This window comes from Impatiens glandulifera, chromosome 3, assembly GCF_907164915.1.
Source record: "Impatiens glandulifera chromosome 3, dImpGla2.1, whole genome shotgun sequence".
Lineage (NCBI taxonomy): Eukaryota > Viridiplantae > Streptophyta > Magnoliopsida > Ericales > Balsaminaceae > Impatiens > Impatiens glandulifera.
This window is the reverse complement of record NC_061864.1, coordinates 2215889-2242826: the sequence shown is the minus strand read 5'-3', so window position 1 is coordinate 2242826 and position 26938 is coordinate 2215889. Positions and strand designations below refer to the sequence as shown.

Sequence of the window (26938 nt, the reverse complement as noted above, 5' to 3'; positions counted from 1 at the left end):
GAATAATTAAAGCATTGGTGTATAACCTTCCACAAGAGAGAAATCATATGGGTCTCATTTACAGTGTTCTGAAAAACATATGTATTCTACTTAGTATGTTAAACTGATATTGATCTAATGTCATTAGAGAACCTCGAATTGGACCATCTACTTAATTTTGAACTCTTTTTTTTTTCTTTTTCCTTTTTTCTTTTTTTAACTTATATTGATATTGTGGCATATTTTGTAGCAAATTAAATTTTCATGATTTTTGTGTTTAATATTATGAATTAATGAAAAGAATCCAATTAATTAGTTAAATTCAAACTTAATTTGTAGTAACTAGCTAGTTGAATGGTATATATACTGTTTCAGGTGTTCCAATAAGTTGAAAGTTGGATATATATGTATATTGAAGACATGAAAAGAGTATATATATAAATATAGCATCTATCTATCTAGCTAGCTAGCTAGCTAGGAAGTTATAAGAAGTTGATGTGGTCGGGATCGAAAAGGATAACATATTTAGAGAATCTTTGTCCCTCAATATATATAACATATTTATTATCTGATGCATTTATATTTATACAATAAAGTTTTGTTTGAAAATTAATTTTTTAATCAATCACTTATAAATAATCAAATCATTTATTTTATTAATCAAAATACTAAAATACCTTTTATTTTAAATTATTATTTTTTATTATATATATATATATAAATCTTTTTACCAAAAATAATCGTTACTTCTTTAAAATCATCGATCATTATTATTATTATTATTATTTTCTCTTTCTATGAAAACCCAATTGAAACAAGGCTTAAGTGAAATGAAATTTGGACCCCCTCCCACCATATATAATTTAGAGGTGGACAGCTAGCTAGCTAACTTGGTAAGAGAGACCACAACAAATTAAGCCAGTCGCTAGCTATATATATTCTGATGGATATTGTAATATTATTATATAATTAATTAATTTCCTCCAACATCCATAAAAAAGTAGTACCTATAGCTAGTTTGGTCCCCATATATATATATATATATATGTATATATATGCCGACATGCATGATGGATCTCCTGATCTCTTTCTCACATACGACGTTTGTATACACCACTACTGATCTTAATTAGGCTAGCTCTTATATATAAATTAATTATAAAGAAAGTTGTAATTATTAATTTGATATTGATGGATGATAAATTGAATTGAAGAAGAAATAGGCAGTCATGTGGTTTCAGAAAGACAAAAGCATGTATAAATAGTGGTGATAAAGGACAATCTGGTAATTAAATTACGTACAGAGTACGAACGACGACGACGACGACAAATATATATCATACATATATATATATTCATGAATCATGATCATGAGTAGTAATTAATGTACGTATCTCTGTCGACTATATATATATATACATTACCACCTGTTTATATATATATATATATATAACCAAGATTCGATATATTTCTTTCGGTAACTGCACAGTAAAAAAAGACAATAATAAACCAAGAAAACATATACAAAGTGAGATTTGGTATGTTATTATCAATGAGAGAGAGAGAGAGAATGAATGTATGGTTGAGGAAGAAGAGAGAGAGAAATGGGGGTAAAGTCGACTTCAGTGCATGGGGGGCTCTGATTTGAAATAAGACATTACCTCTTTCTCTTTCTCTTTCTCTCACAGCAATCATTGCCTTTCTCCTATCCACAGCTGAGACTTGAGAGTGACATCGTTCCACTCTCCACCGCAGATCATCCAACGGCACAATCCCAGATTCTTCATGGATTTTAATGGCCCTTTTTCTTCATCTTTCATTTTTCTATGTTTTTTTTTAATTAGCATGGTTAATTTGAGGTTCCAACTTGGATGCTTTTATAAGAATGAGAGTTTTAGTATATGGGTTCGAATTTAAAAAAAAAAATTAAATGAACAAAACTGGTTATATTATTTTAACGTATTATTTTTTTTATAATTAATTTATTATATTTTTAAATAAAATAATAATTATATTTAAGAAAATTAAAAAATATATAGATTTTAATTTTTTTTTAATAATGACATAAAATCTACCGATTTTGATGTATTTATATTTTAAATTTAGTATTTTTTTTAAATATACGTATTTAAAACTGTCGAATACGGTTTCAATGTTTTAAAAACGATGTAATATGTGAAAATAATTGAAAAAATCGAAAAATATAGTACTATTGTTATTTTATTTATATAAATGTGATAAAATGATTAAAAAAATAAAATAATACGTTACAGTAAGAAGACAGCGCGTAACGGTTATTTTATATAAATGTGAAAATAATTCGCTTGTGAAAAAAATTTAAATGACTAAAATTTTACCTTCAAATTATACCATCCAAGTTTAATTAATAAACAATAAAGATATGCATGATGATTTTTTTATTTATAAAAAATAACCTTAATGGTTAATATGGTAATCAAATAAATGATCTTGACCTTATTTTTTATAAGAATTTGTTTTATTTTGTTAAAAGTTAAAGTTAATCTTATTTATTAAAAATGTTTTTTTTTTTTTATGCAGTCATCTCCTAAATTATACATCTTTATTAGATGCACATATAATTTTTTACTTTTTACTTTGATAATTTTCAAAATTGTAATTGTTACAGTGATAAAATATTAATTTTTAGATATTTGTATTTTGAATCATTATTATAATCATGTGTTATTTTCAAAACATTTTTTTATTAGTGATTTATAACTGTGGTGAATCATCACTCACACTGTGGTAGAGTGCAAAAATTAATGTATTTGTGATTATTGATTTTGATTATTTGCTTTATCATTTAATATATATTTATAATCACTTAAAATTTAAATTATTTGATTATAAAATGAATTGAATTTACACAACAATATCTACAAACAAACATAGGTAAATGAAAAGAAAAGGCAAGAAAGAGCTCACCATTTGTGTACAAATTCTTATAAAAAATTGGTGGGTGGAGCTTTTTGATGCCGATAGTATGAGTGTTTGTTGTTGACTGGATTTGATTCATTTTATAATTAAGATCAATTGGTGTTGTGACTTATTTATAATATTTTTTATTGAGTTATTTTACCATAATTACATTACGTTTGTGTAAAGGTGAAATAAAAAGAAGAAAAAGAATACATTGGAAAGGGAAATATTAATGTTTATTTAGGAAGTTGTTTTAAAATAATATATACTGAATAGAAAAAGAATAAATTAATAACACAAGAGGTTGAAGGGCAATTTAAAATTTTGTCACTTTCACACAACTGTGTGGGCCATATTGACAATATCTTGTAGGTATCATTTTATAATTATGTTTTTTTTATTATCATGATAACTTTTTACACATTAAATGAATGAGGTCCACATTTCACGGCCCACTCTCTCTATTTAGAAACCGCCCAAAATAAATATGTTTCATAAAATGTTCCCCAGGCCCAACAATATCTTCTCTACTTTTTATTATCAAAAGTGTTCTTAACAACTTGTTTATAACTATATTTTGAAATATATATATATATTTTTTTAATTTAATAAGTATGAACCTACTTAAATATTATTTATTAAATATTTATCAAATTATTTAATTGATTAATCAAAATATTAAAATAGTCTCTATTCTCTTAAAAAATAATATTTTATCATTACATAAAAAAAAATAAAAATGGGAAAACAGATTAAGTAGGTAACCCGCAAACATATTTAACAATTTAACCAGACGCAGAACTTGTTGTATGACGGGCTTGAACCCATGACCTTATGGTAAGTATTCACCTTTATCATTATATATTAGTACCCTTTAATTTTTTTTTTTTAAAAAAAAACTTTATTTTTCAAATTATCCCTATCACAGTTTTTTAAATAATCTACATATTATTTAAATTACTCGCTCCCATATATTTCTATTTAACTATTTTGAGAAAATGAGAAAAATATTATGTATTTATTTTTGTAAAATTGATTCGATATTTTAGGAATTTTAGTAAATTTCAATGACAACAAAAATATTTTGTTTACTTTACTATCAAAGTTCATTTTGATTTACAGGTTTAGACTTTGTTTAGATTATTTTTCATGTTCTTTTCTAGTTAACTCCAGGTTTAGAGGAATGTTTTATATAATTTTAGAAAGAAAAATATTTAAATCGATTAAGAAAATATATAGATTATCTAAAAACTTAAATAAAATTAAAAAAAAAGGAGTTTGCTATATTTATTAAAAAAAAATGAGTTTAGTACATATTAAAAACAATTAAACTAATATTTTAATAAAAATTAAGAAAACAAAATCAACTTCTATCCATTTTAAAAATAAATGGATTTGACAAGTCAATTTATACACATATTAGTTTAATTTTATTATTTTGGTATTCTGTTTTTTTCTGGTAAAGGAAGTAAGCGATTTGAATTTTGCATGTAACTGTTAACAAAGTATTTTGTTTGATTCATCAATTAAAAAGTTATCATGTTTTTATTCTTTTTTATTTTTATCAGATTTATTGCCTTTACTTTTATTTTGATTTTTTTTATTAATAATTAAATTTATTTATTTTTATCTCATAAATAATATTATTGTCATTTAAATTATCTATTAACTCTAAAATTGAGATTTTATCATAAATATTGTTTGAAAAAAAAAATCATAAATGAATGCAACGGCGGAACCACGTGGCGGGCTCTAGCCCAGGGTAGAATTTTAAAATAATAAAGTTTTATATGTATATGAATAACAAATGTTATGTAGTCCAGTTGGTATTTGAATGAAACAATAATGGGGAGGTAAGGTGTTCAAACTTTGGCCTCTCCCCGGGTTTTGTATTATTATTTTAATTTTTTTATTATATTTTAAAAGTTAATATAATTTATAATTATACTCTTCTAATATAACTTATATGCATTAATGATCTCTAATTTTTTAAATGTCTATTCACTTAATAATATATTTTTATAACGATGATTTTGTAATTTTATTATTATTTTTATATTTTATTTACTTTTTTTTTATATTATCATATAATTAACTTCACTTATTATATTTTCATATTTTTTTTTATTTATATATAGTTAGTTTTTTTTATTTAAAACTTAATTAATTTAACTTTTTACATTTTTAAATTTAATTTTTCTTCAACTATATAGTTTTAAATTTATAAATTTCTTTTTTAAATGGAATATTCTTATCTTTAATTAAATTTTATATATTTATTTTATTTTAGTAAGGATATTTATGGAACAATTTGATTAATGTTTTTATTTATTACCCGTATTAGTGTAATTAGCATTTAGCCCTAATATAAAAAACCGTGAAAAAAAATTACGGATAACATTTTTAATTTTATTTTTAACTGTTTTAAATTTATGGGTGGGTCAACCCACAATCCGACTCAAGTATCCATTTACTCAACATCATTATATATATATATATATATATATATATATATATATATATATATATATATATATTAAGTTACAAACTTGAATTTATATTAATGTTAAAACGTCTCGCGTTTATCAAATTTGGTGTTGAATTTAAAATATAAAATCTTAGTAACCTAGTTCGTTAAAGGATTGTACTTGTTTTTGTTAGGTTGTAAGTTCGAAACATACCTCTAGCATTTTTAATTTTATTTTTAACCGTTTTAAGTTTATGGGCGGGTCAACCCAAAATCCGACCCAAGTATCCAAATTAACCTTAAGCCCAGTGAAAAAAAAATTCTGAATTCGCCCTGGAATGAATGGGAATGACTAATGAGTACAAATTATCATGTAGATGTCTAAGGGTTTGTTTGATGTAGTGGTTATTATTATTATTGTTTTATTTTTTTTATTCAAAAATTAATTTATCAACTCAATTATCTAATCAATCTTTTTATATATTAAAATAATTAAATTACCCACTATTTATTTAAAAAAAATTTAAAAATACCCTTTATTGATATATGTACATGGTTATATTAATATTAAGTAAATAAAATTAAAAAACCTGGTTTTCTTTTCATTTAGGTTATATAAGATTTTTTTTTAAATTCCAGGTAAAAATCAAATAACCTAAGATTTTCAAACGAGGCTGAAGAGAAAACATAAAAAATAATTTCTTAAATTGAGATTGGAAGGAGACTATGGAGTCATACTAACTTCTTATATATTTTTTAACTGAATAAAATATATTATGTTTTAATATTTATAATATTATAAAAAAATGTGATTAATAATTTATTTGAATTAGTATGAAACAAGAGACAAACATATATTGCCTACTAGGCTACCTAACATTATTCTCTAATAACAATAAATACATAGTACAAACAAATGAATAAAGCAAACCAAACAAGCTTTACAGTACAGTAGTCATGTGGAACCCTATATACATTTATGCCTTTCTCTGAGCTCCTCTGATTATTATTGGCCGTTTTCTCCATCGCTTTCAGCTCATTGGTGGCGTCGTCTTCAAATTTGTTCATCATCATCATCATCTCTATCGCTGAGTCATTTTGATGGGTGATCTTGCAAAGGATCTATTTTCTGGGACAATCGGTGGGGCTGCCCAACTGATCGTGGGACACCCTTTTGATACCATAAAGGTAAAACTACAAAGCCAACCTGTTCCTCTTCCAGGTCAGTTCTCCAAGTACTCCGGTGCCATTGATGCTGTCCGACAAACTATCGCCGCAGAAGGTCCGAGGGGTCTGTATAAAGGAATGGGTGCTCCCCTGGCCACCGTTGCTGCTTTCAATGCTGTCCTCTTCTCCGTCAGAGGCCAAATGGAAGCCTTGTTCAGGTCCCAATCCGGCGGCGCTTCACTTACGCCTCGTGATCAGATTTTCTGCGGTGCTGGTGCAGGACTTGCTGTCTCTTTCTTGGCATGCCCTACCGAATTGATCAAATGCAGGTCTGGTTTGTTTTTATTTGCAATTGCATTCTAGTTGATTTCTAGATGATGGGTCTAATTCTTTAAAGTAATAAACATCAAGTTGATGTCTTGAATTGTGGGGTGTAAATCTGAAAACCATTAAACAGGTTACAAGCACAAAGTGCTTTGGCGGGAAGCAATTCGGGTGGTGTAGCCTTAGTGAAGTATGGAGGGCCGATGGAGGTAGCAAGACATGTAATAAGGTCAGAAGGGGGTATTCGAGGCCTATTCAAGGGCTTGATTCCAACTTTGGCCCGTGAAGTGCCTGGAAATGCTGTTACTTTTGGTGTATATGAGGCTTTAAAGCAGTACCTTGCAGGAGGGTCTGATACTTCCAGTTTGGGGCAAGGTTCTTTGATGGTTGCGGGAGGGCTGGCAGGTGCTTCCTTTTGGCTATCTGTATACCCAACCGATGTTGTCAAGAGCTTGATTCAGGTGGATGACTTTAGAAATCCCAAGTACTCAGGCTCAATTGATGCTTTCAAGAAAATCTTGAAAGCACAAGGAATTAAGGGCTTATATAGGGGATTTGGACCTGCTATGGCTCGAAGCATCCCTGCTAATGCCACATGCTTCTTGGTGTATGAAGTGACTAGATCTGCTTTGACATGAACTGGGATGCAAAACACGATATGGATTTCTTTTTTTTGTTTTTGAAATTGTTATAATTTAGAGAACAGGGTATTGAATTACATATAATATTTCACTTAATAAATAATAAAGTAATTTTTCATTTTGATTTTGAATTCTTAAATCAATGCAATTTATAATTAATAATTAACCTATATGATCTCTTAATTTCTTGTATTTTGTTTAGGTTATTTATAAAGTATTTTTGTTAGTAATAAATTATGATAGTTTTGCATTCTCTGATTTCAACCAGTGATATTAGAGCTCAAAGACTCTCAAACATGAGTAAATACAAATGAGAATCTCTAGCTTTGACGGTCTCCGCTACAATCGCTTGAGCGAGTTTATGAAAAATTTACTTCGATCTCAAGATCTTGAGGCACTCGGCAATCCAACAACTAGTGGAGCCGGAACTAAATTTAACGAGATGCAGATGAAAGACGGTAAGGTGAATAATTATTTGTATTCGAGCAAATATTGGATAGGTACTATAGAGTACCTCTAAAATCATATAAGACTCTTTGAAGAGAGAGTAAGAAGGTAATGAGAAGGTAAAAGATCATTTTTTTAATATTCTACGAAGAAAATTCCAAATACTTGGGATGAAAAACGACGATAAATTACTATTTTGCTTAGTTGTAGTATTAGCCAATAAGATTAGAAGTAATGGTGAAAAATTAGAAGACTCTATTAATATTCTAAAAACATTAAGAGAGAAGTTCATAATGTAGTGGTTATTGAAGAAGCCAGGGACAATAGTCAGATGACAGTCTATCGATGAACTTTAAAGTTTTTTAGTTGCACATCGGCACAAATTTTATAGTAATAATTGAAAAAAAATAAGGAAGAGGCAAATTGAGATATTTTAACATATCTACAATAAAGTGTTACAGATGTCACAATATTAGACATTATCAAAAAGATGTTCCAACTGGAAAAATAATGCGCAATATGCTGAAAATATGGTGAAGTTGATGTGAAAAAGAAATGATCATAATGAATTCAACAAAACCACTTGAAAAAAATGAATAAGAGGTTTTGTTATTTAGATTCTAGGTGCTCACATCATATGTGTGAGAACTTATAATGGTTCTATCTAGGGCTGCAAATGAGTCAAGCCGCTCGTGAGCTACTCGCGAGCCGCTCGGTCAAAGCTCGACTTGAGCTTGACTTTAATCGAGCTCGAGTCGGCTCGTTTAATATTCGAGCCGAACTCGAGCTCATATAATGATTGTTCGAGCTTTTTCGAGCCTGATAATATAATATATTTTGTATTTATTGTTAATATTAAAATTTAAAACAATATTTTTTCTCTTTTCTCCTCTCTTTTCAAAGCCCATATAATTGGTCCAATCCATATTATTATATTATATTATTTAAAGCAAAACCTTAATTTCAATCAACATAACTCTTCATTTTTTTTTCTTCTATCTCTTCCGTCTTCACAATTTCATCTTCTTCATCATCGTCATTTCATCTTCTTCTTCAAGCATTTCATCTTCTTATTTTTTTTCATCATTTCATCTTTTTTTTCTTTTTTTTGTCCTTACTATTTCTTTCACTCATTAATAATAGGTTGATTCCATTTTTTATATTATCTTTCATCTACAATATTTCTCTCATTCATTCACAAGGCTTACAGGTAATTAAAATCTATCTATTTTTACTTCTATTATAGATAACTTTGATTTCCTTATGTATGATAAAAAACTAATGCTTATAGGATAAATATAAAAAAACACTATTATTTATTTATATATATATATATATATATATATATATATATATATATATATATATATATATATATATATATATATATATATATATATATAAAAGCATGAAGTTATATTAGAGATTGGATAAATATAGAAACATTATTATATATAATGATTTTCAATTTATATCAGGGTTTATATAAAATAATTTTCAATTTATATTATGGTTGGATTAATGATAGAAAAAATGTGTAAATAAAGATATAATAATTAGTATATAATATTATATAATATCGAAAGAGATAAAAATTGTTAATATATTATATACAATATTGAAAGAGATAAAAAAATGTTAATATATTATATATAATAAAAAATGTTAGTATATATAAATGAAGGGATAAAAAAATTATAATATATATATAATATGTTGAATGGAAAAATGAATTTATAAGATTAATAGTATATTATAATATATATATATATAATTAGTAGATTCTAATTATAAATAAGTTTATGAATATTTTTTTTTGACAGTATCTACTCTTTAATATATAAGTTAAATTTTAGATATTTTTTAACATGTATTTTTATATTAATTAGTTTTAAGCTTAAACATTTCATATTATTAACTGCGGGTAAGTACGTGTGTTATATTTGAAGAACATACTTAAAAAAGATTAATATATTGATTGTTCAAACAATTTATATTATTTTGTACTTTAATTTTGAAATTTTATGTTTTAGAATTTTGATTAGTAATGGTGGTCTGCTATTTTTAAAGTTTGGACTTTGGACTATTATTTTTTTAATTTTTAAATATTTATGATTGTTTAATATTTTATTTTAAAATATAATGTTTTAAATGTTATATATGTATGAAAGTTTGATATTTTTATTTTGAAAATAAATTTTGGTTTTGGTTTGGGTTTGGGTTTGGGTTTAGGTTTATGTTTGGGTTTGAGTTTGGGTTTGGGTTTGGGTTTGAGTTTGGGTTTGGGTTTGGGTTTGGGTTTGAGTTTGGGTTTGAGTTCGAGTTCGAGTTCGAGTTCGAGTTCGAGTTCGAGTTCGAGCTCGAGTTCGAGTTCGAGTTCGAGCTCGAGTTTGAAAATTTAATTTTAGTTCAAACTTTTCGAGTTGAGCCGAGCTTGTAGGTTAATAGTCGAGCTCGAGTTCGAGCTCAAATTTATAAACACGTTCGAGCTCGAGTTCGAGTCGAGCTAATAAATACTAAATCGAGTCGAGTTCGAGCTCAAGCTGGTTCGAGCTCGACTCGGCTCATTTGCAGCCCTAATTCTATCGGCTGCAGACCGACTTTAGACACTCAATTAAATAAGATTAACTATTACAGTAAAAAACAGTGTGAAGTTAATGATAAAATGTATAAGACAAGTTATTTTAGAAATATATTATATTCTAAACTTGAGAAATAACCTTCTAAGTATGAGCCATCTTAGTGAGACATGTATCAACAATATTATAAAATGGAGAGAATACAAGTCGTATCACTCCCCACAAAAATGTTTGATTATTACTGTGCAAATGAGCACAATCAGAATATTTTAATATTTAAACTATTAATTATCATGTTGAAAAGATCAGAAATAAATCAAAAGCTAAAAATTTGTTTTAAGACTACTGTATAAGGGTGAATTATATCTTTGACATTATATGATGATAATCTAAATTAGAAATTATGGAACTCAAGAAAATGATTGAAACATTACAAAAAAAAAATCACTTAAGAAAAAATGCATTCATTGTCTCTCTAGAATTTAACAATGCAAGCTATTAAAAAAAAAAAAAAAAAAAAGTAAGTGGAGATCAACTAAAAATTCCAACTCATACACGAAGACATATGTGGTCCCATAATATCAACTTCGATGAGTGAAAGAAGATACAACTATGAGTTTATTTTTAAAAAACAAAAATTGAGGCATTTAATTTGTTTAAAAACTTCAAACTAATGGTGGAAAAAGAGGTGGAGATTTTATTTTACAATGAATCAAATAACTACTATCAAGTGATTCAGTGAATGAGATAAGAAAGACAATTAAGTGCACGATATATTTCCCAATAAAATGGGGTAACTGAAGAGAAGAAATAGAATAATCATTATTGATGTGAGAAAATGCTGTCCAATAAATAAGTTTCTAATTATTTTTAGCTTGAAGTTGTGCATAGTTGTGCATAAATTATGAACAGAAGTTTCACTGGTGTAGTGAAAGAAAAAACTCCTGAAAAAAATTTAAAGTGATATAAAACACTCTATAAGTCATTTAAAAATATTTGATTGCATTGCACATGTACATATGTAATTATACAAAATGCTAAAATTGAATAATAAGAGCTCTATTTATGTTTTTTTGGTATAAGTAAGAAATCTAAAATTTATAGATTTTATGATCATATTTAAAAAAAAAAAAATTTATAGTGGGATAGAGATGTTATTTTTAAGGAAGATGTGTGTTGGGATTGTCAAATAACTCTAGTTAAAAAAACTAGAATGGGAAATGGTGGGTGTGAAATTGAAAATAAAGATGGTGAAAACTTGGAACTAATAACTGAAAAGTAGATGAAGGCCTGCCCTCACCAATAATCTCACATCGAGAAAGTTCATAAACTTCACCACTAACTTTGTCAAAGAAAAAAACGAGATTTTTTATTGACAGAAATACTACATTGTCGATTACACTTAATTAGAGAAGATTAGAGTAACCTAGTTCTCAATTTATCAGCACATTCAATTTTTTTAAGAAGTTATTGGTAGTATCCAGTTGAAGGAGAGAATGTAAACTGAAATTAAGGTTATTGAGAAAAACAAAACATAGAAAATTTAATTAAATTTTCTAAAGAAGAAAAGAAGATTTGTGTTAAGAAAAGGGAGAAATGTGCAAACATAAGCCGGATTAATCCCGAAGGCTTATGCCTAAAAATATGAAGTTAGTTATAAGGAGGTTTTCGAATTAGTAACTAGGTAGAACATTATCCAAATCTTGGTTATAATAGCTGTTCACAAAAAGTTTGAATTTGTATAAATTTGATGTAAAAATGCATTTCTACATGGTGAACTAACTAAAGATATTAAACAAACTCTCAGGACATGATATATTCGTAAAAAAAAAGCCTATTTCAATCATAGAGAAAATAAATAATATCCTTCAAAACCAACTCTATTTTTAATTTTTTTTTTTAAATGATGTTTTGATAATCAATTTATATGTTGGAAAAATGAAGTATTTTTTAGGTGTTGAAATATAACAAAGATTTATGTTAAAAAAGAAATATGCCTATAAAATTCTAGAGAATTTTGATAGGAGTAATTGTAATTGAACAAGAAATTCTATAGTGTCTAAACAAAACTCACTAAAGATGAAAATGAAGTAAGTTCAATCCATCAAAATAAATTAACAAAGAATTAAATAAATTTTATTTAAAATAATATAATATCATCTTTGATTTTTTTTTTCAATCAAATGTGAATTTAAAAAAAGATTTTGTTTGGAAATGAGATTTATCTCAATAAAAGAAGAAATTTTTTTTTTTAGTTTGATGGAATTATATAGAAAATGTGAAAATAAATAAGTGAGTTTTATATGTTCGGGTAATTATTAAGGTTGCGTGGGTGTTATATATGATTATGATGATGATGATCTTATACCAGTCGGTTGGTGATTCTTTCTCTAACAAACTGTCCTAAATCATCGAGTTGTTATTTATTCATGTCAAATTACAAAAATGACCGACAACAACTCATCACCAAATTTTCAAATTCATTAAAGCCGTGGGCAAATTAGTCATATTCTCCCTAAGAACAAAAACGGCCATTTCAAAAACAAGACAAAAAAAAAAGATTTACGGAGATCGGAAATCAATCGACAGTTTTCCATCAAAGCGATCGCGTGTTTTGTTTCGATCTGTCTGCAATGGCGTCCGATCTGTTCACCGACAAGAACGCGGTGTTCAAAAAGCTAAAAGCCAAGTCGGAAAACAAGGTACGTCCATGTCTATATAAGAACTTCATTTGTTGATGCTTTGATTCATGCATGGATATGCTATTTCTATTTCTAGTTCTAGATATTGGCCTAATTGTATGGCCTTTTTCTTTTCTTTTGTTCATTTCTTCTTCTTCTTCAGATGTGTTTTGATTGCAACGCCAAAAATCCAACTTGGGCGTCTGTTACTTACGGTATCTTCTTGTGCATCGACTGCTCCTCTGTACACCGCAGTCTTGGCGTTCATGTCAGCTTTGTGAGGTGACCCACTACAGAAAATCACGTCTTCATTTTCTCATTTACCTTACTTTTTGTATTTCCTGCTATTTCTATTACTCATTTCTGACAGAAAAGCTTCAATGTAGGTCTACCAATTTAGACTCTTGGACTCCAGAACAGTTAAAGATGATGTCCTTTGGGGGAAATAGTCGTGCCCATGTTTTCTTTAGACAACATGGATGGATTGATGGAGGAAAGATCGAGGCCAAATATACTTCTAGAGCTGCTGAACTCTATAGGCAGTTGCTTGCCAAGGAAATTGGAAAAAGTCCTGCTGATGACACGGGTTTACCATCATCATCTATTGCTTCCAAGTCATCAGAAACCTTTAATGGTCTTCTTGATGTCAAGCCCACCGAACCTAGAGAAATTTCCTCAGGGAAACAAGAACCAGATGCATCGTCTTCGTCAAAATCCTCCCATACAGTTTTAACTGCATCTAAGAAGCCTCTTGGTGCCAAGAAAACTGGAAAGCTAGGTCTTGGTGCCAGAAAACTTACTACAAAGGTTTATCCTCTGTAACTTGTGTTTCTGCAAATATATAATAAATTAAGGCCTTGTTAAATCTTAGGTTGTTTCAATAACCTTGTTTGATGTAGGTTCTTCAAAATGGGGTTAAAAACAATTAGGGTATATGATTTATTTTTTTAAGTTGAGGGTATTTTGGTTGATGATTTGAATGATGTGATAGATTAGTAGATTTTTTATTGTGGCTTATTTGAAATTAACCCACATCAAACAAGGTCTAAGTTTCAAGATTTTAACATTTAAATGTCTGGTTTCAATGAAGCAGAAGTTTTTTTGGTTTTCACATGCTTATATTAAAATTTTGGATGCAGCCAAGTGAAAATCTCTATGACCAGAAACCTGAAGAAAAATCTGTGCAAGCTCCTGCCTCAAGTACTATCACTCCTATTGCTGCTTCACCCTCTACAACGCGTTTTGAGTATGTAGATGATGTCCCAGCTGCTGCTCAAATGAGTTCTGGAGGCACTCAAATGATAAGTCATGTAGCCCCACCAAGGTCTTCAGATTTCTTTTCTGATTTTGGAATGGACAGTAGCTATCCAAAAAAAACTAGCTCCAATTCAAGAGTTCAGGTGAGTCACATATCACACATTTACCTTCACGTACAATAGAAGAACTACATGACAGAAACATGAAATGGAGATGGGTTTCTTTTATGTTTCCTAGTGATTCAAAATAACAAAATATATCACTCAGTTTTTCTCAGAATTTATATCTGATTAAGCTATCAAGTGGAGATAATAACATCAATGTAGTATAAGTAGTAATGAGGACATTCTTCATTTTGACTATGTTTTCCTAATTAAGCATTTCACTTATTTTAATTAGAGCTATTTTATCAGTTCTAGTTGAGTTCCCTTAAATAGGTAGACACATGATTGTCATTCTCTCATACTTTGACATGGCTAGGAAACCCGTCTTATTGTTGATGCGGTTTGAGTGAATTTTTTCATTGAAAATCCAAATCTTGGCATCTGTTTCCTAAAATCTTCAACCGTACCTTGGCAGGTTAAACGATCGGGGCAGTATTTGGTCGGTTGTAGAGTTGAATAGTAAAATACTAAACAACATTTAACACAAACATTTCTTGGTTATATATTGTCTGCTTTCTAAAGATCTGTGGAATTTTTATCCGACAGTTTCAATGGACCCTAATTTGTTCTTCAAGTATAGGGACTTATCATACTCTTGGATAGCATTTTAACTAAGCATTCATTCCCCTTGCTTCTATAATACATTTTGATCTGTTTTTATTCCTCAGATTGAGGAGACTGATGAAGCAAGGAAGAAGTTCTCCAATGCAAAGTCAATATCATCTGCACAATACTTTGGAGATCAAAACAAAGCTGCTATGGATGCAAAAGTTTCATTACAGAAATTCTCAGTATGCACTGTTTCTGATCTTATGCTTCTTTTTTTACTGATGCTTCCCTATGATCCTCCTTAGTTAGGGATAATAAATATACAAATTTCAATAGAAACAACGAAAAGTTGGATCAACTGTATGTTTGCACTAGTTGCATCTGTTTTACATGAGCAGGATAATAAAAATCCTTTAACCAAGAATTGTAATGTCTGTTTCAGAGGATGTAAAGACAGACAGTAGTCAATTGCTTCTTCTTCTTCTTTTTTCTCAGGGTTCAGCAGCAATATCCAGTGCTGATCTTTTTGGACATGGTTCAGATAACTCATCATTGGACGCCAATGCGACAGACATTATTAATAGATTTTCCTTCCAGGTAATAAACTAAATTCCATGTGTTGGAATTTGGAATCGTGATTTTGGTGGTCGATTATGTCCATGCAGGCCCAACAGGATCTGTCGTCTCTTAAGGATATGGCGGGAGAGACTGGGAAGAAACTCAGTAGCTTGGCCTCGACTATAATGACAGATTTTGAAGACAGAATTCTCTGAAAAACACATTTATCCATCGGCAAGAACTACCTCAATATGGATATACTTATACTCGTGTAAATTCAAAAGGCCTAAACATATTGAGAACACAAATAAATAAAAGGTTATGTATATTATTATACTGTCACTATGTATGTATATTTTTGATTTCTCAATTTTGTTGTTATTGCTGCATGACAGTGATAAAGATAGAAATATGTTGTGTTTTATGAGTAATAAATTTGAAAGCTAAGTTGGAGCACGCACTTAATTACAAGTTTAATTAATTATGGGATAATAAGCATTACAGAAATTGATAGATGCCATCCATAATTTTATAATCTTAATTTGGCAACTCATTCCATATTGAAAGTTCAAACCATCCATCCCCTCAATTAATACAAAAGCATCACTCTTATTGTTTTTATTACAATTGTGTAGATTAATTAATTAAGAGGGATGCTATACTATATGGGTGGCTATTATACTTTTGTTATTTTCTTTATGGAGCATAGCCACCATGACCACCACCCTCGCCACTTCCACCACCAGTAGCATATCCACTTGCACCACCATTGGCTCCTCCTGCTGCATAAGCTGATGCCCCGCCCCCACCGCTGCCACCACCTCCTCCACCACCCTTTGCTCCACCGGCACCGCCGCCATATCCAGACCCACTTCCCTCGGCATAGCCACCTGCATGTCCTCCGCCACTACCGGCACCGGCAACTGCACCTCCTCCACCGCTTCCACCACCGCCGCCATGCCCACCTTCACCGCCATACCCTCCTCCTGCACCACCTCCTTCACCGCCTCCACTTCCATAGGCAGAACCTGAACTTCCACCAGCTGAAGCTCCTCCTCCACCACCCCCTTTACCACCTCCACCTCCTGCACCACCAGCAGCTCCACCGCCATATCCTGCGCCACCTCCTTCACCTCCTCCACTAGCATAGCCAGAGCCAGAGCCTGCACTTCCTCCACCAGCAGAAGCTGCACCTCCACCTCCTCCTTTGCCACCACCTCCCCCTGCACCACCAGCAGCTCCACCACCGTATCCTGCACCTCCTCCTTCACCGGCTCCACTAGCATAGCCAGAGCCTCCATTTCCACCGGCAGAAGCCCCGCCTCCACCTCCTCCTTTGCCACCACCTCCTCCTGCACCACCAGCAGCTCCACCACCGTATCCTGCGCCGCCTCCTTCACCGGCTCCACTAGCATAGCCAGAGCCTCCATTTCCACCCGCAGAAGCCACACCTCCACCTCCTCCTTTTCCACCACCTCCACCTGCACCACCAGCAGCTCCACCACCGTATCCTGCACCGCCTCCTTCACCGGCTCCACTAGCATAGCCAGAGCCTCCATTTCCACCGGCAGAAGCCCCGCCTCCACCTCCTCCTTTGCCACCACCTCCTCCTGCACCACCAGCAGCTCCACCACCGTATCCAGCACCGCCTCCTTCACCGGCTCCACTAGCATAGCCAGAGCCTCCATTTCCACCGGCAGAAGCCCCGCCTCCACCTCCTCCTTTGCCACCACCTCCTCCTGCACCACCAGCAGCTCCACCACCGTATCCTGCGCCGCCTCCTTCACCGGCTCCACTAGCATAACCAGAGCCACCATTTCCACCGGCAGAGGCCCCACCTCCACCTCCTCCTTTACCACCACCTCCTCCTGCACCACCAGCAACTCCACCACCGTATCCTGCACCACCTCCTTCCCCAGCTCCACTAGCATAACCAGAGCCAGAGCCTGCACTTCCACCCGCAGAAGCTGCTCCTCCACCACCACCTTTGCCACCTCCTCCTCCTCCTGCACCACCACCAGCAACTCCACCACCATATCCTGCACCGCCTCCTTCCCCAGATCCACTAGCGTGACCAACACTTCCACCACCAAGATAGGCTTCAGCTCCTCCTTTCCCTCCACCTCCTCCACCACCACCGGCAACTCCACCACCATAACCTGCTCCACTTCCAGCACCACCACCACTTGCAAGGGAAGAACCTCCATGGCCAGTCACACCTACAGCAGCATAACCACTTCCACCTCCAGAGCCACCCCCACCGCCACCACCAAGTCCACTAGTTGCACCATAGCTCTCTCCAATAGTGAGAATAGCTCTATTGGCTAAGGAAGTTCCCAAACCAAGGACCACAAAGAAGACTAAAGTGAGAACTTTGTATTTAGCCATGTTAGTAAAGCTTGATGCATGATGGATTGGAAACTATGGGTATTTATAGGCACCCGGTACTCTCAAAAGCCACATTTTCTTGAAGAGATAGAAAGTGATGTCCCCACTGATCAGTTTATTACCTTACCTTAAGAGAGACAAAAGTGTAAAAATCTTGCATGATCTCCATTCTCCATCACTAGTCACTACTACACTTGCAACAGTAATCCCCACTAGCATGTATGTATGTATTGTATGTAGTATAACATTGCTGTAAACCATGTTTTCATATCTTTCCGCCCAACTATCCCCATTTCATTTCACACCATATTTACAAATAATTCAACTACTTCAATCCACCCAATAATATATGTTTTAATTAAGGGAAAGAATGTCAATTTTACACTGTAGGAAGGTGTCAAATTTACTTATTAAGTATCGAAATTCTATTTATATGTATGAACTTGTCAAAAAATGTCAAATATGTTTAAAATAACAGAAATATTAAAAAATTTGGGCACATTTAATATTCACCTATTTTATTGTTTAAATTTACATTACTTTTAATTATTTTTCCATTCAAATAAAACTTATTTTTACTTTCTCTCTCATCCTTCCACAACTCTCCATTTTTTTTTTAACTTTTCTCTCTTTAATTAATCCAAGTTCTTTCAGATTTTTACCTTCTTCTAACCTCCAAGTGCTCCATAACTGAACTTTAAACAGTTTGGTGAAAGTTTCTGTTGGCCAATTCCTAAATCATAGACGTTGTGGCCAAAATCTTCATTAGTCGAACCCTAAATCATTGTCGTCATTAGCAGACAATGCCGAATCAAAATAAAATCTCTCTTAATCGACTTGTTTTAATTTTAGTTTTCATAATACTTACTCTGTTAAACTTTATCAGCTCCCAGACGTAACCCCCAAATCCAAGTCTTTCTTAGTTACACTATCATAGTCATTGGTTGAAACATTCATTGATCGAATCCTAAATTGTCAATGTTGTGGTGAAGTCTTTGTTGGTCGAATCCTAAATTGCCAACGCTGTGGCGAAGTCTTAATAACTCGTTACGTTGTGAAGGTAAAGAGAGAGAAAATAAATAAGAAAAGATTTTAATGTTTTGTGTGAATAAAAAATAATTAAAGTAATGTCAATTTAAAAAAACAAAAAATATGTGGATATTACACGTGGCAAAAATTTGAACGCCGTTTAACATTTCTGTTATTTTAAATATATTTGACATTTTTTGACAAGTTCATACATATAAATGGAATTTTTATACTTAATAAGTAAATTTGACACTTTCTTACAACTTGGTGTGTAAAATTGACATTCTTCCCTTTAATTAAGTTATTATTATTATTATTATTATTATTATTATTATTATTATTATTATTATTATTATTATGTGTCTCACTTTAAGTTAGGGTGTTTTCTTAGTTTGAGTAATATTGGGCTATTCAAAGGGAAAAGGTGACAGGTTAGTGGTATTAGGCATGCATGTCAACCATATTCATCGGGTCAACCCGGCCGCCCCTCCTCCTCGATGTCGGGTAAACAAAGAATCAAAAGTTTTGGGTCAAAATCCGGTAGGGTCCGATTAAGGTCAATCATCCGGTTATAGAGTTGTCACCTGAAACCCGAAAAAATATGTACCAATTATTTTTATTATTGTTATTTTTTTTATGATAAAAGCAATATTCTATTTTTATAATTTATTTAAAAATATATTATTCTTAGTTACATTATCTTAACCTTTTTATAATTATAATTTCTTAAGGTGGGATAATTAGTGAACTGACCTCGGTTAATAGTTACTATCTCAATTAAAAATACAAACAAATCTTTTAAAAAGATGTTAATTTATAAAAAAAAAATGATCCTTTTTTAAATGCAATAGTTCGGTTCAGAACCGTTAATTTCGGGTTAGATATCCGATTTTAACACCTAAAACCGAAATTTTGCACTGGGTTGCCTCTCATATGGAGGGACAAAACAATAAAAAAAAAATTTTTATTTTTTTTAAATGACATGTTTTGCTCCTTCCTTCGAGGGGAAACAGGGATCTCGTAACAGATGATCAAATCCCGAATTTTTGTATTGAAGCATGAGATTTAAGTTTCTTACAAGAGTGAGTCGACCTAATCTAACCTAAGAATCATGTGAGAATCGATGAGATACCTTTTTTATATCATATAATTTTTCTGATTTTAGTGAAATAAACTTTGTTTAAAAAATGTTTTTTAATATACCATTCAGTTAGTGCTAGCTTCATTGTGATAATATTATGGTTATAATTATGAATCACAATTTCATGCTTAATTAGTGCATGTAACAATCACCTTCATTAGTATAATTAACCAGTTAATGCTTCTTATTAAGTGATATATATATGTCAAAATTAATTAAAAAAACATATTTGATCCACTACTAGCTAGTAACTCTTTGATTAAATTGGAATCATCACATGCTCTAATTAGCTAGTGGAATATCCATAAGATTCTCCAATTTTTACATAAGCCCTCAAACTTTTTAATTTTTATTTTATGTATTAATTTGAACTTTTTTTTCTTTTTCTTTGCTTATATACAGTCTTAGAATTAAGTTTTCTCATTTGTTTTATTTTGTAAAATTCGATGTTCTTATTGTTTTACACTTTTGAAATGAATCTTTAATTATGTGAGTTAGATTGTTTGGATCAATGTTCTTGAGCTTAAGTTAGATTATTCCTTATTGTTAGAGTTATTTATATTTTAAAGAGGCGAGGGTTAGCTTAATGTTTGTTTCTTAATTTACCATTATCTTATTTACATAATTTTTTTTGTTGCATCACTTATAAATTTCAATTTATTATATGGTTGAAATAATTTATCTAGTCCACGCAGTTTTACCTTTACTATAACTTTTAAAATCAACCATGGAACTGAGTGATTTCAAGGCACAATTTGAAGGACTTAAATTGAAATTAAGAATAGTATAGAGTTATGTTAATTAATTAATTAATTAAGTGCGCCGTGCACTTATTTTTTCATTTTTTATTATTCATTGCACTTCTTTTCATCCGTACATGGATAATAGATTACTTTTATAATTTCATAAATATATATAATTTTTTTAATTTCTTGAAAGTTACTACAAACTCTATAATCAAAATTAAATAAGAAAATTTTGGTCGAAAAAAAAATTATTGTTTCTTAAACTACTTTAATGTGTTTTTTTAATAATTTTTATTTATTTTTATAAATGATTAGAAAAAGCAATTTTACCTTTATATACCGTCACCCAAAATCAAAAAAAATCAAAATTACAAAACGTCCTTATATGTATTAAGAAAAAAACTAAATAAATTATGTTATTTTTAATAATACAAACTTATTATATTTATTATTGAAATATAAAATATAACTACATAATTAAAAAAAATAATAAAATTATTTTTTCTGCTTAGGTGCCCTAATTCTCAAACCCATTTAAATCAGAATATATTTTTTCTAGTGAGAATATAAACCAAAATTTTATTTAGTTTTAGATGAAGAATCATGTCATTAGGATTAGTTATATATTAATGCTATAATTAGGTCATGGAGTTGGTATATTAATTGTAACACTCCCACTAATATTATTAGCTCAACCTAAAGATTTAAATAATAGATAGTCAACCACTCCATTCGATATCTATTTGTTATGAATTTTATAGTTATGATCATTCATTTTAATCTCTTATACAATACTTTAAATTATCCTAATGGATTACACATAAATTAGTTTAAATAAAAACGGAAACCTGTAAATATATATTTTAAAATCTTATACAAGCCTTTTAATATTTAAATTATTCTATAAAATATATACGCGTTTCCAGAAGACACTCATTGCCATCTGAGTTGTAAGTCACTACAAGTACAGTCTACAAGTTTGGCTGTGTGATTAAATATGGCATAAATTATCTCTATAAATCAAAAACATATTTATTCAAAATTTAATTATTATTATTATTATTATTTTGTAAAATAAGATTAATTACTGTAATGGGTTATTTGAACAATTTGAAAAGAGAAAAAATAATGATTGTGAATGATTTTAAGAAAGTTATAATTATTTTTTGATAAAAAAAATTTAAAAGATATTAATATATATAAATAAAATAAAATAATTTAAAATATATAATATTTTAGTTAATAATTTAAGTAATTTGATAAACTATGTTTAAATGATTTTAATTATTTAAATAACTCAGACCTAATAGAACCTTAGTGATTTTGTACTTTCCATAAAGTTTAAACCTTAAAGTTTTTTGATTTTGTATTTTGACTGGGTTCTGAATTTGAGTAAATGGGCCAAGTCTAATCACTCTTCTCGGAGTCCAATTTCTTTCCACTGCTTACACTAATTTATTTTTTTAAACTAAAAACATCGTTTAGTAAAAAAAAGAAAAAGAAAAGATTGGTAAGAAAAATGAAGATTTAAAAGGTGCCAATATATATTTCATTTAAGAATCTTGTTCTTAAATGATGGATAATACAATGATATTACAACCCGAAATAAAAAGGAAAAAGAAATGAATGAATGATCTACCAAAATTTAAACCTAATGCCACAAAAATCAGCTAATCCCATAGTAAAAGACAGCAGCAAAGCATAACCAATCAAGACCCAAATGCTTGTTAATGTCGACACAAACAGCGTTTCAACAAACATGTTAACCAAACCCGTCAGGATATTTGCCTGCATTCATAAAAAATCATTACCAATCGATCATTTCAGCCTCCATCATAACTATTGGCATTAGAAAAAAAAAGCACAACAGATTAAATCACCAGAAGAAATGTGCCAAGTAAATTTCGGTTAATAGCTTGCTCCAACAGAGACATCTTGTATCCTGGAATCCTATCAGCCTCCATCAATATCGCTAAAACCTTCAAAATGACATCAATTCGATCACAGAAACGAATGTTTCATCAGTCAACAAACATGATTCAATTCAAACAAATCAAAATTCAGTCAAGAAAGAAAATGAATCTAACCTGCAGATTCTGTGCCAACACAAAGGTAACATACCCTACATTGCACTGCAGAAAGAAAGAAAGACAATAAGAAACAAAATCTACACAGGAGGATCAGAGAAAGAAATCCCACCATTCTACGAGAAACTTCCTCAACATACTCGTCCAGCAACATAGTCAATAACCTATGATATATAAACGGATCAAAATAAGAAAATAAAATGATACAATCGGAAAAAACATGGCATACTTACCAGAAAAAAATAGATAGAAAGTAAACCCTGCTCTTTGCCCATTTATTGGTTCGGAGAATTGCACCGGAATCTCCAAAGATTAAATAGTTTCCTAAATGAACACCAACAAGATAAAGACCCAAGTACCCTGGAAAGCCCAAAGAAAACCAATCCAACCATAAGTAGAATGAACAAATAAATGACATTTCTAAAATGAAAAATAACTTCAAGGAGGAGTCCTCACCAAATATGCTGAAAATTCCTTCCTTGTTTTGGCTGATAATATCTTTTCCTCTTTCATTAGACAAAAGATAAGCATTTAAACCACCCTTCATCAAGATAACCTCATACCCTAATCCAGACAGTAAACAAGATAAAGTTGACTTCATGTAAACGATCTGAAAGAAAATCATTGGCTATTGAAAAAGGGATCAAAACAGTTAGTAGGTAAAAATTATACCCACTAAGATCGATAGACCTAGAGCTCCACAATATCTCGGACTAATATTGATTACAGATGTTAAAATTGATACAGCAGCGAGTGTAAAGAAGAAATTCCAATGTACTCCATATTCCCCAACATGAACCTAAAAGGAAAAAAAAAAAAATCAATTTTCAGTTTTGTTACATCTAGCCAAAAGTCTATTTTCCTAAAGAAATTTAAAATTAAAAAAAAAAAAAAAAATCTAAAGGCATTATCAATTTAATGAAAGCCAAACTCTGTAGTATATTGCCTAAATATGAGAAGTTATCATCAGGTTGGAATTAAAGGAATCATTCAAATCCAAAACATATTAAAAAATTCAAAAACTAACACGACACGCTCACAATCATGGCCCACACTTCAACTTAAGGCATTCTTGGTCTCTTAGGATTAAAAAGTTCAGATTATTTTCATCTTTTCAAGCAAAGACAAGAATAAACAAGGAGTTATCTTACCTGATAATGTATGCCTGCAGTAGAAACAAGGCGACCAAACCCCAGAAGAAGAAGTGGACTAGTAGATTGTATTATATTCTTCAATTTTCTAGACATGCATGGAAAATAAAATATGGATCTCAACATTATTACAACAATAAATAAGCATGATCCAGTAAGAAGACAGTTGAGCGCTCACATGCATCGATAAAGTTCACATCATAACCATATGAACAAGAAAGTATCCAGTTGCTCAATTTTAATTTTTCACTACTTGATGTTAACTTTGTACATGGGAATTAGGAGGACATACAATACTTACACAGTTTGTATGCCGCGAGCTTGACGAGAGACTAATGAGTTTGCAAATACAAATGAGCCTACCCCAAGATCCATCTGATGTAAGACAACCACACAAAAACAGATATGAATAATTGTCTGTGCTTTCAAAAACATTAAGACAATGTTTGGATGAGGGGAGTTAGAATTAGAACTAAAACTCTAATAATTCCATTTCTATAAGGGTTGACACTGAATTCCGATTCAATTCCTATGTTTGAAAAACATATAGAATTATAATTCTTAACAGATTTGTTTGATTTTAAGAGATTTAGTCAAAGCAAATTTAAGAGGAATTCAAAGTAAAATATATATATATATATTTTTACGTTAATTTCATTCGAATTCAAATTCTAAATTAAATTTCTCCTTTTAAGTCCTTAAACAAACAACCTAACTGGAACTGTTCCCCTCAAATCCAATGCCTAATTCATCTCTAACCAAACACGCCCTAAGACATTCTTTATGCAATAAAAGAAAAAGGTTTTCAAACAATACTGGAATGCAGTGATCTCACCAGACTTGTCCCGTAAGTTTCAGTTTTAGCGAATCTCCTTGGAAATATTCTGAAATCCACAGCCAAAATAGAGAAGCATGTGACAAGCATCTGTAGGAGACAGTATCTATTGGATTAACGTGGCTCAGCTATATATAATGAAGAAAAACTAATAACAGAAGAAAGTAAATACCATGGTTACTCTATAAGATGAGACATTTGATCGAAGAGAATTCGAATCATTCCCTTTTTCAGCAACATGTTTATACCTGAAAAATAATGTGCCAGTATATGCTTAGGAGGGAAGGAAATAAGGGATAATGGAGGATTCTAAGAACTTCAATCTCCTTCAAATATGGGAGAAAACTGCTTTTTTAAGGCCGAAGCTTTATGAAATAAATGAAAATTTCAGTGGCAAACAAATCAATGAAAAGCGTTATTTCACCAAACACGAATTGAAACTTCTTTTCTTAGCCAAACACAACATTATGAATAACTAGCTGCTTATCTTTTTCAATGGCCATGAAAACAGACAATCTAAGACAAAAAAAAACTGCATTTTACCTTTTGGTTCGAACAAAGAATATCAACAACGATGTCAACATAAGTGCAACCGTATATATCCACTCCGATAGAACCTGTTAAATGAGAAGTTTACAAGCACTTTACTCCTTCAAAATTTATAGGCAAATTATTCTCTAGATAGTGTAATTACCACAAATACATAAAACAGAAGTCCAATACAAATACTTACTGTGAAAGATAAAACGATAGGAACAACGATCAACAAGAAATCAATAGCCAACATCGACATGTAGGCTCCCATATTCTTGAATCCAATGGCTCCGTCCTCATTTTTATTGACTGAAGTCTTCTTGTTCATAACATCTGTGAAAAATAAAAGATGATCGCTGCAATCACGGGATTTCAAGGATTGTGAAGTTAAATTGGATCTTCAGGATCAATGAAACAATCCCAACTTTTGCTGTGGCCACACCTGTCATGCAAGCACAACAAAACGATTGTCGCAGAAGCACCAAAACCTGTGGTCAGCAATAACCCAACAGCAGGAAAGCAGAAGAAAATTAGTATGCATACCAAGCATTCATAATTCTTTGAAATGGAAATATGAATCAAATTGTAAAAGTCTAATAAAACTATGAGTGTACGCTCTTACAGGTACTAAAGCCGAAAGTGCAAAGGTTTCAAGCATGGAAGAACCAGTCAAGTTGCTAACAAATCTGGGCGAGAAACAAAAGCAATCAATCAGTCATCTACAATCGTAAACAATGAATACAAACCCTAGAAAGGATCGTAACTGCTCTTTCAGATGCTTGTTGGGATTGAAGGATTTTCCAGAAGAATCCATAGCTAAGCAGGAATTCGCAACTTTAGGCTCAAAATCTCTTCTATTTAGAGAAGAATACTTTTTTTTCTCAAGATCAGGGAATGAGTAAAAGGCTGCAGCTTTAAACCGACGAGCAAATGAATGGCGCGATCTCCTTAAGGAGCTAAGAAGACAGGAGGGGGCTTTCGGATCAAACGTTTAGACCACTTGGTCAAGTGTTTAGACAATGATCTACTCAAGATGTCTAATTCTATCTCCTCCGCTGCTTCTCAAATTAAGCAAACTCATATCTGAATCTTCCGATCCGCTCTCGTTTGATGCATAACGGGTTTTTAGATAACACAACCCTGCTGCTCGGATTGGATTCGGTTTAGAAAACGGCGTTCCTAAACCCTTGTTTGTCTTCTTGCGCCCCCCCTTGTCAAGAACGTGTTTTTATATTTAATAATTGAATTAAATACTGTTCTTTAATTAATAGTTA

At 31.0% G+C, this 26938-nt stretch overlaps 4 protein-coding genes across 5 annotated transcripts; 2 read left to right on the top strand and 2 right to left on the bottom strand.

Annotated features, from left to right (window-relative positions):
- Positions 1-6335: 6335 nt before the first annotated feature.
- LOC124932006 (mitochondrial carnitine/acylcarnitine carrier-like protein) lies at positions 6336-7642 on the top strand. Its single transcript, XM_047472599.1, has 2 exons — positions 6336-6882; positions 7011-7642. The coding sequence occupies exons 1-2, from the start codon at positions 6488-6490 to the stop codon at positions 7513-7515; spliced, it is 900 nt and encodes a 299-aa protein (XP_047328555.1). The 5' UTR covers positions 6336-6487; the 3' UTR covers positions 7516-7642.
- A 5432-nt stretch (positions 7643-13074) lies between these two features.
- Positions 13075-16204, top strand: LOC124932788 (probable ADP-ribosylation factor GTPase-activating protein AGD8). Its single transcript, XM_047473468.1, has 7 exons — positions 13075-13246; positions 13389-13507; positions 13612-14032; positions 14365-14625; positions 15315-15437; positions 15691-15792; positions 15861-16204. The coding sequence occupies exons 1-7, from the start codon at positions 13178-13180 to the stop codon at positions 15966-15968; spliced, it is 1203 nt and encodes a 400-aa protein (XP_047329424.1). The 5' UTR covers positions 13075-13177; the 3' UTR covers positions 15969-16204.
- Positions 16205-16215: 11 nt separating this feature from the next.
- On the bottom strand, positions 16216-18182 carry LOC124932787 (glycine-rich cell wall structural protein-like). Its single transcript, XM_047473467.1, has one exon. The coding sequence runs from the start codon at positions 18139-18141 to the stop codon at positions 16450-16452; it is 1692 nt and encodes a 563-aa protein (XP_047329423.1). The 5' UTR covers positions 18142-18182; the 3' UTR covers positions 16216-16449.
- Positions 18183-22598: 4416 nt separating this feature from the next.
- On the bottom strand, positions 22599-26846 carry LOC124929603 (uncharacterized protein At4g17910). Of its 2 annotated transcripts, XM_047470008.1 has the most exons (16): positions 26429-26846; positions 26287-26350; positions 26107-26152; positions 25864-25997; positions 25674-25747; positions 25303-25378; positions 25131-25220; positions 24597-24670; positions 24296-24383; positions 23817-23943; positions 23601-23708; positions 23378-23504; positions 23257-23308; positions 23145-23189; positions 22938-23036; positions 22599-22845 (listed from the first exon to the last, which is right to left on the bottom strand). In XM_047470008.1, the coding sequence occupies exons 1-16, from the start codon at positions 26476-26478 to the stop codon at positions 22693-22695; spliced, it is 1407 nt and encodes a 468-aa protein (XP_047325964.1). In that variant the 5' UTR covers positions 26479-26846; the 3' UTR covers positions 22599-22692. The 2 variants fall into 2 exon arrangements, with proteins under 2 accessions (XP_047325964.1, XP_047325965.1); XM_047470009.1 differs by lacking the exon at positions 26429-26846 and having other exon boundaries at positions 25864-26020; positions 26287-26356.
- Between the last annotated feature and the right edge of the window lie 92 nt (positions 26847-26938).

Bases quoted from the DNA above. Each gene is read 5' to 3' on its own strand.
- LOC124932006 (XM_047472599.1), top strand. From the start codon at position 6,488: ATGGGTGATCTTGCAAAGGATCTATTTTCTGGGACAATCGGTGGGGCT. The intron at 6,883-7,010 runs GTCTGGTTTGTT...ACCATTAAACAG, and splicing joins ACCGAATTGATCAAATGCAG to GTTACAAGCACAAAGTGCTT.
- LOC124932788 (XM_047473468.1), top strand. From the start codon at position 13,178: ATGGCGTCCGATCTGTTCACCGACAAGAACGCGGTGTTCAAAAAGCTA. The intron at 14,033-14,364 runs GTTTATCCTCTG...TTTTGGATGCAG, and splicing joins CCAGAAAACTTACTACAAAG to CCAAGTGAAAATCTCTATGA. The intron at 14,626-15,314 runs GTGAGTCACATA...TTTATTCCTCAG, and splicing joins GCTCCAATTCAAGAGTTCAG to ATTGAGGAGACTGATGAAGC.
- LOC124932787 (XM_047473467.1), bottom strand. From the start codon at position 18,141: ATGGCTAAATACAAAGTTCTCACTTTAGTCTTCTTTGTGGTCCTTGGT.
- LOC124929603 (XM_047470008.1), bottom strand. From the start codon at position 26,478: ATGGATTCTTCTGGAAAATCCTTCAATCCCAACAAGCATCTGAAAGAG. The intron at 23,944-24,295 runs GTAAGATAACTC...TTTTCCTTTTAG, and splicing joins CTGCAGGCATACATTATCAG to GTTCATGTTGGGGAATATGG. The intron at 22,846-22,937 runs GTGATTTAATCT...TTATGAATGCAG, and splicing joins TACTTGGCACATTTCTTCTG to GCAAATATCCTGACGGGTTT.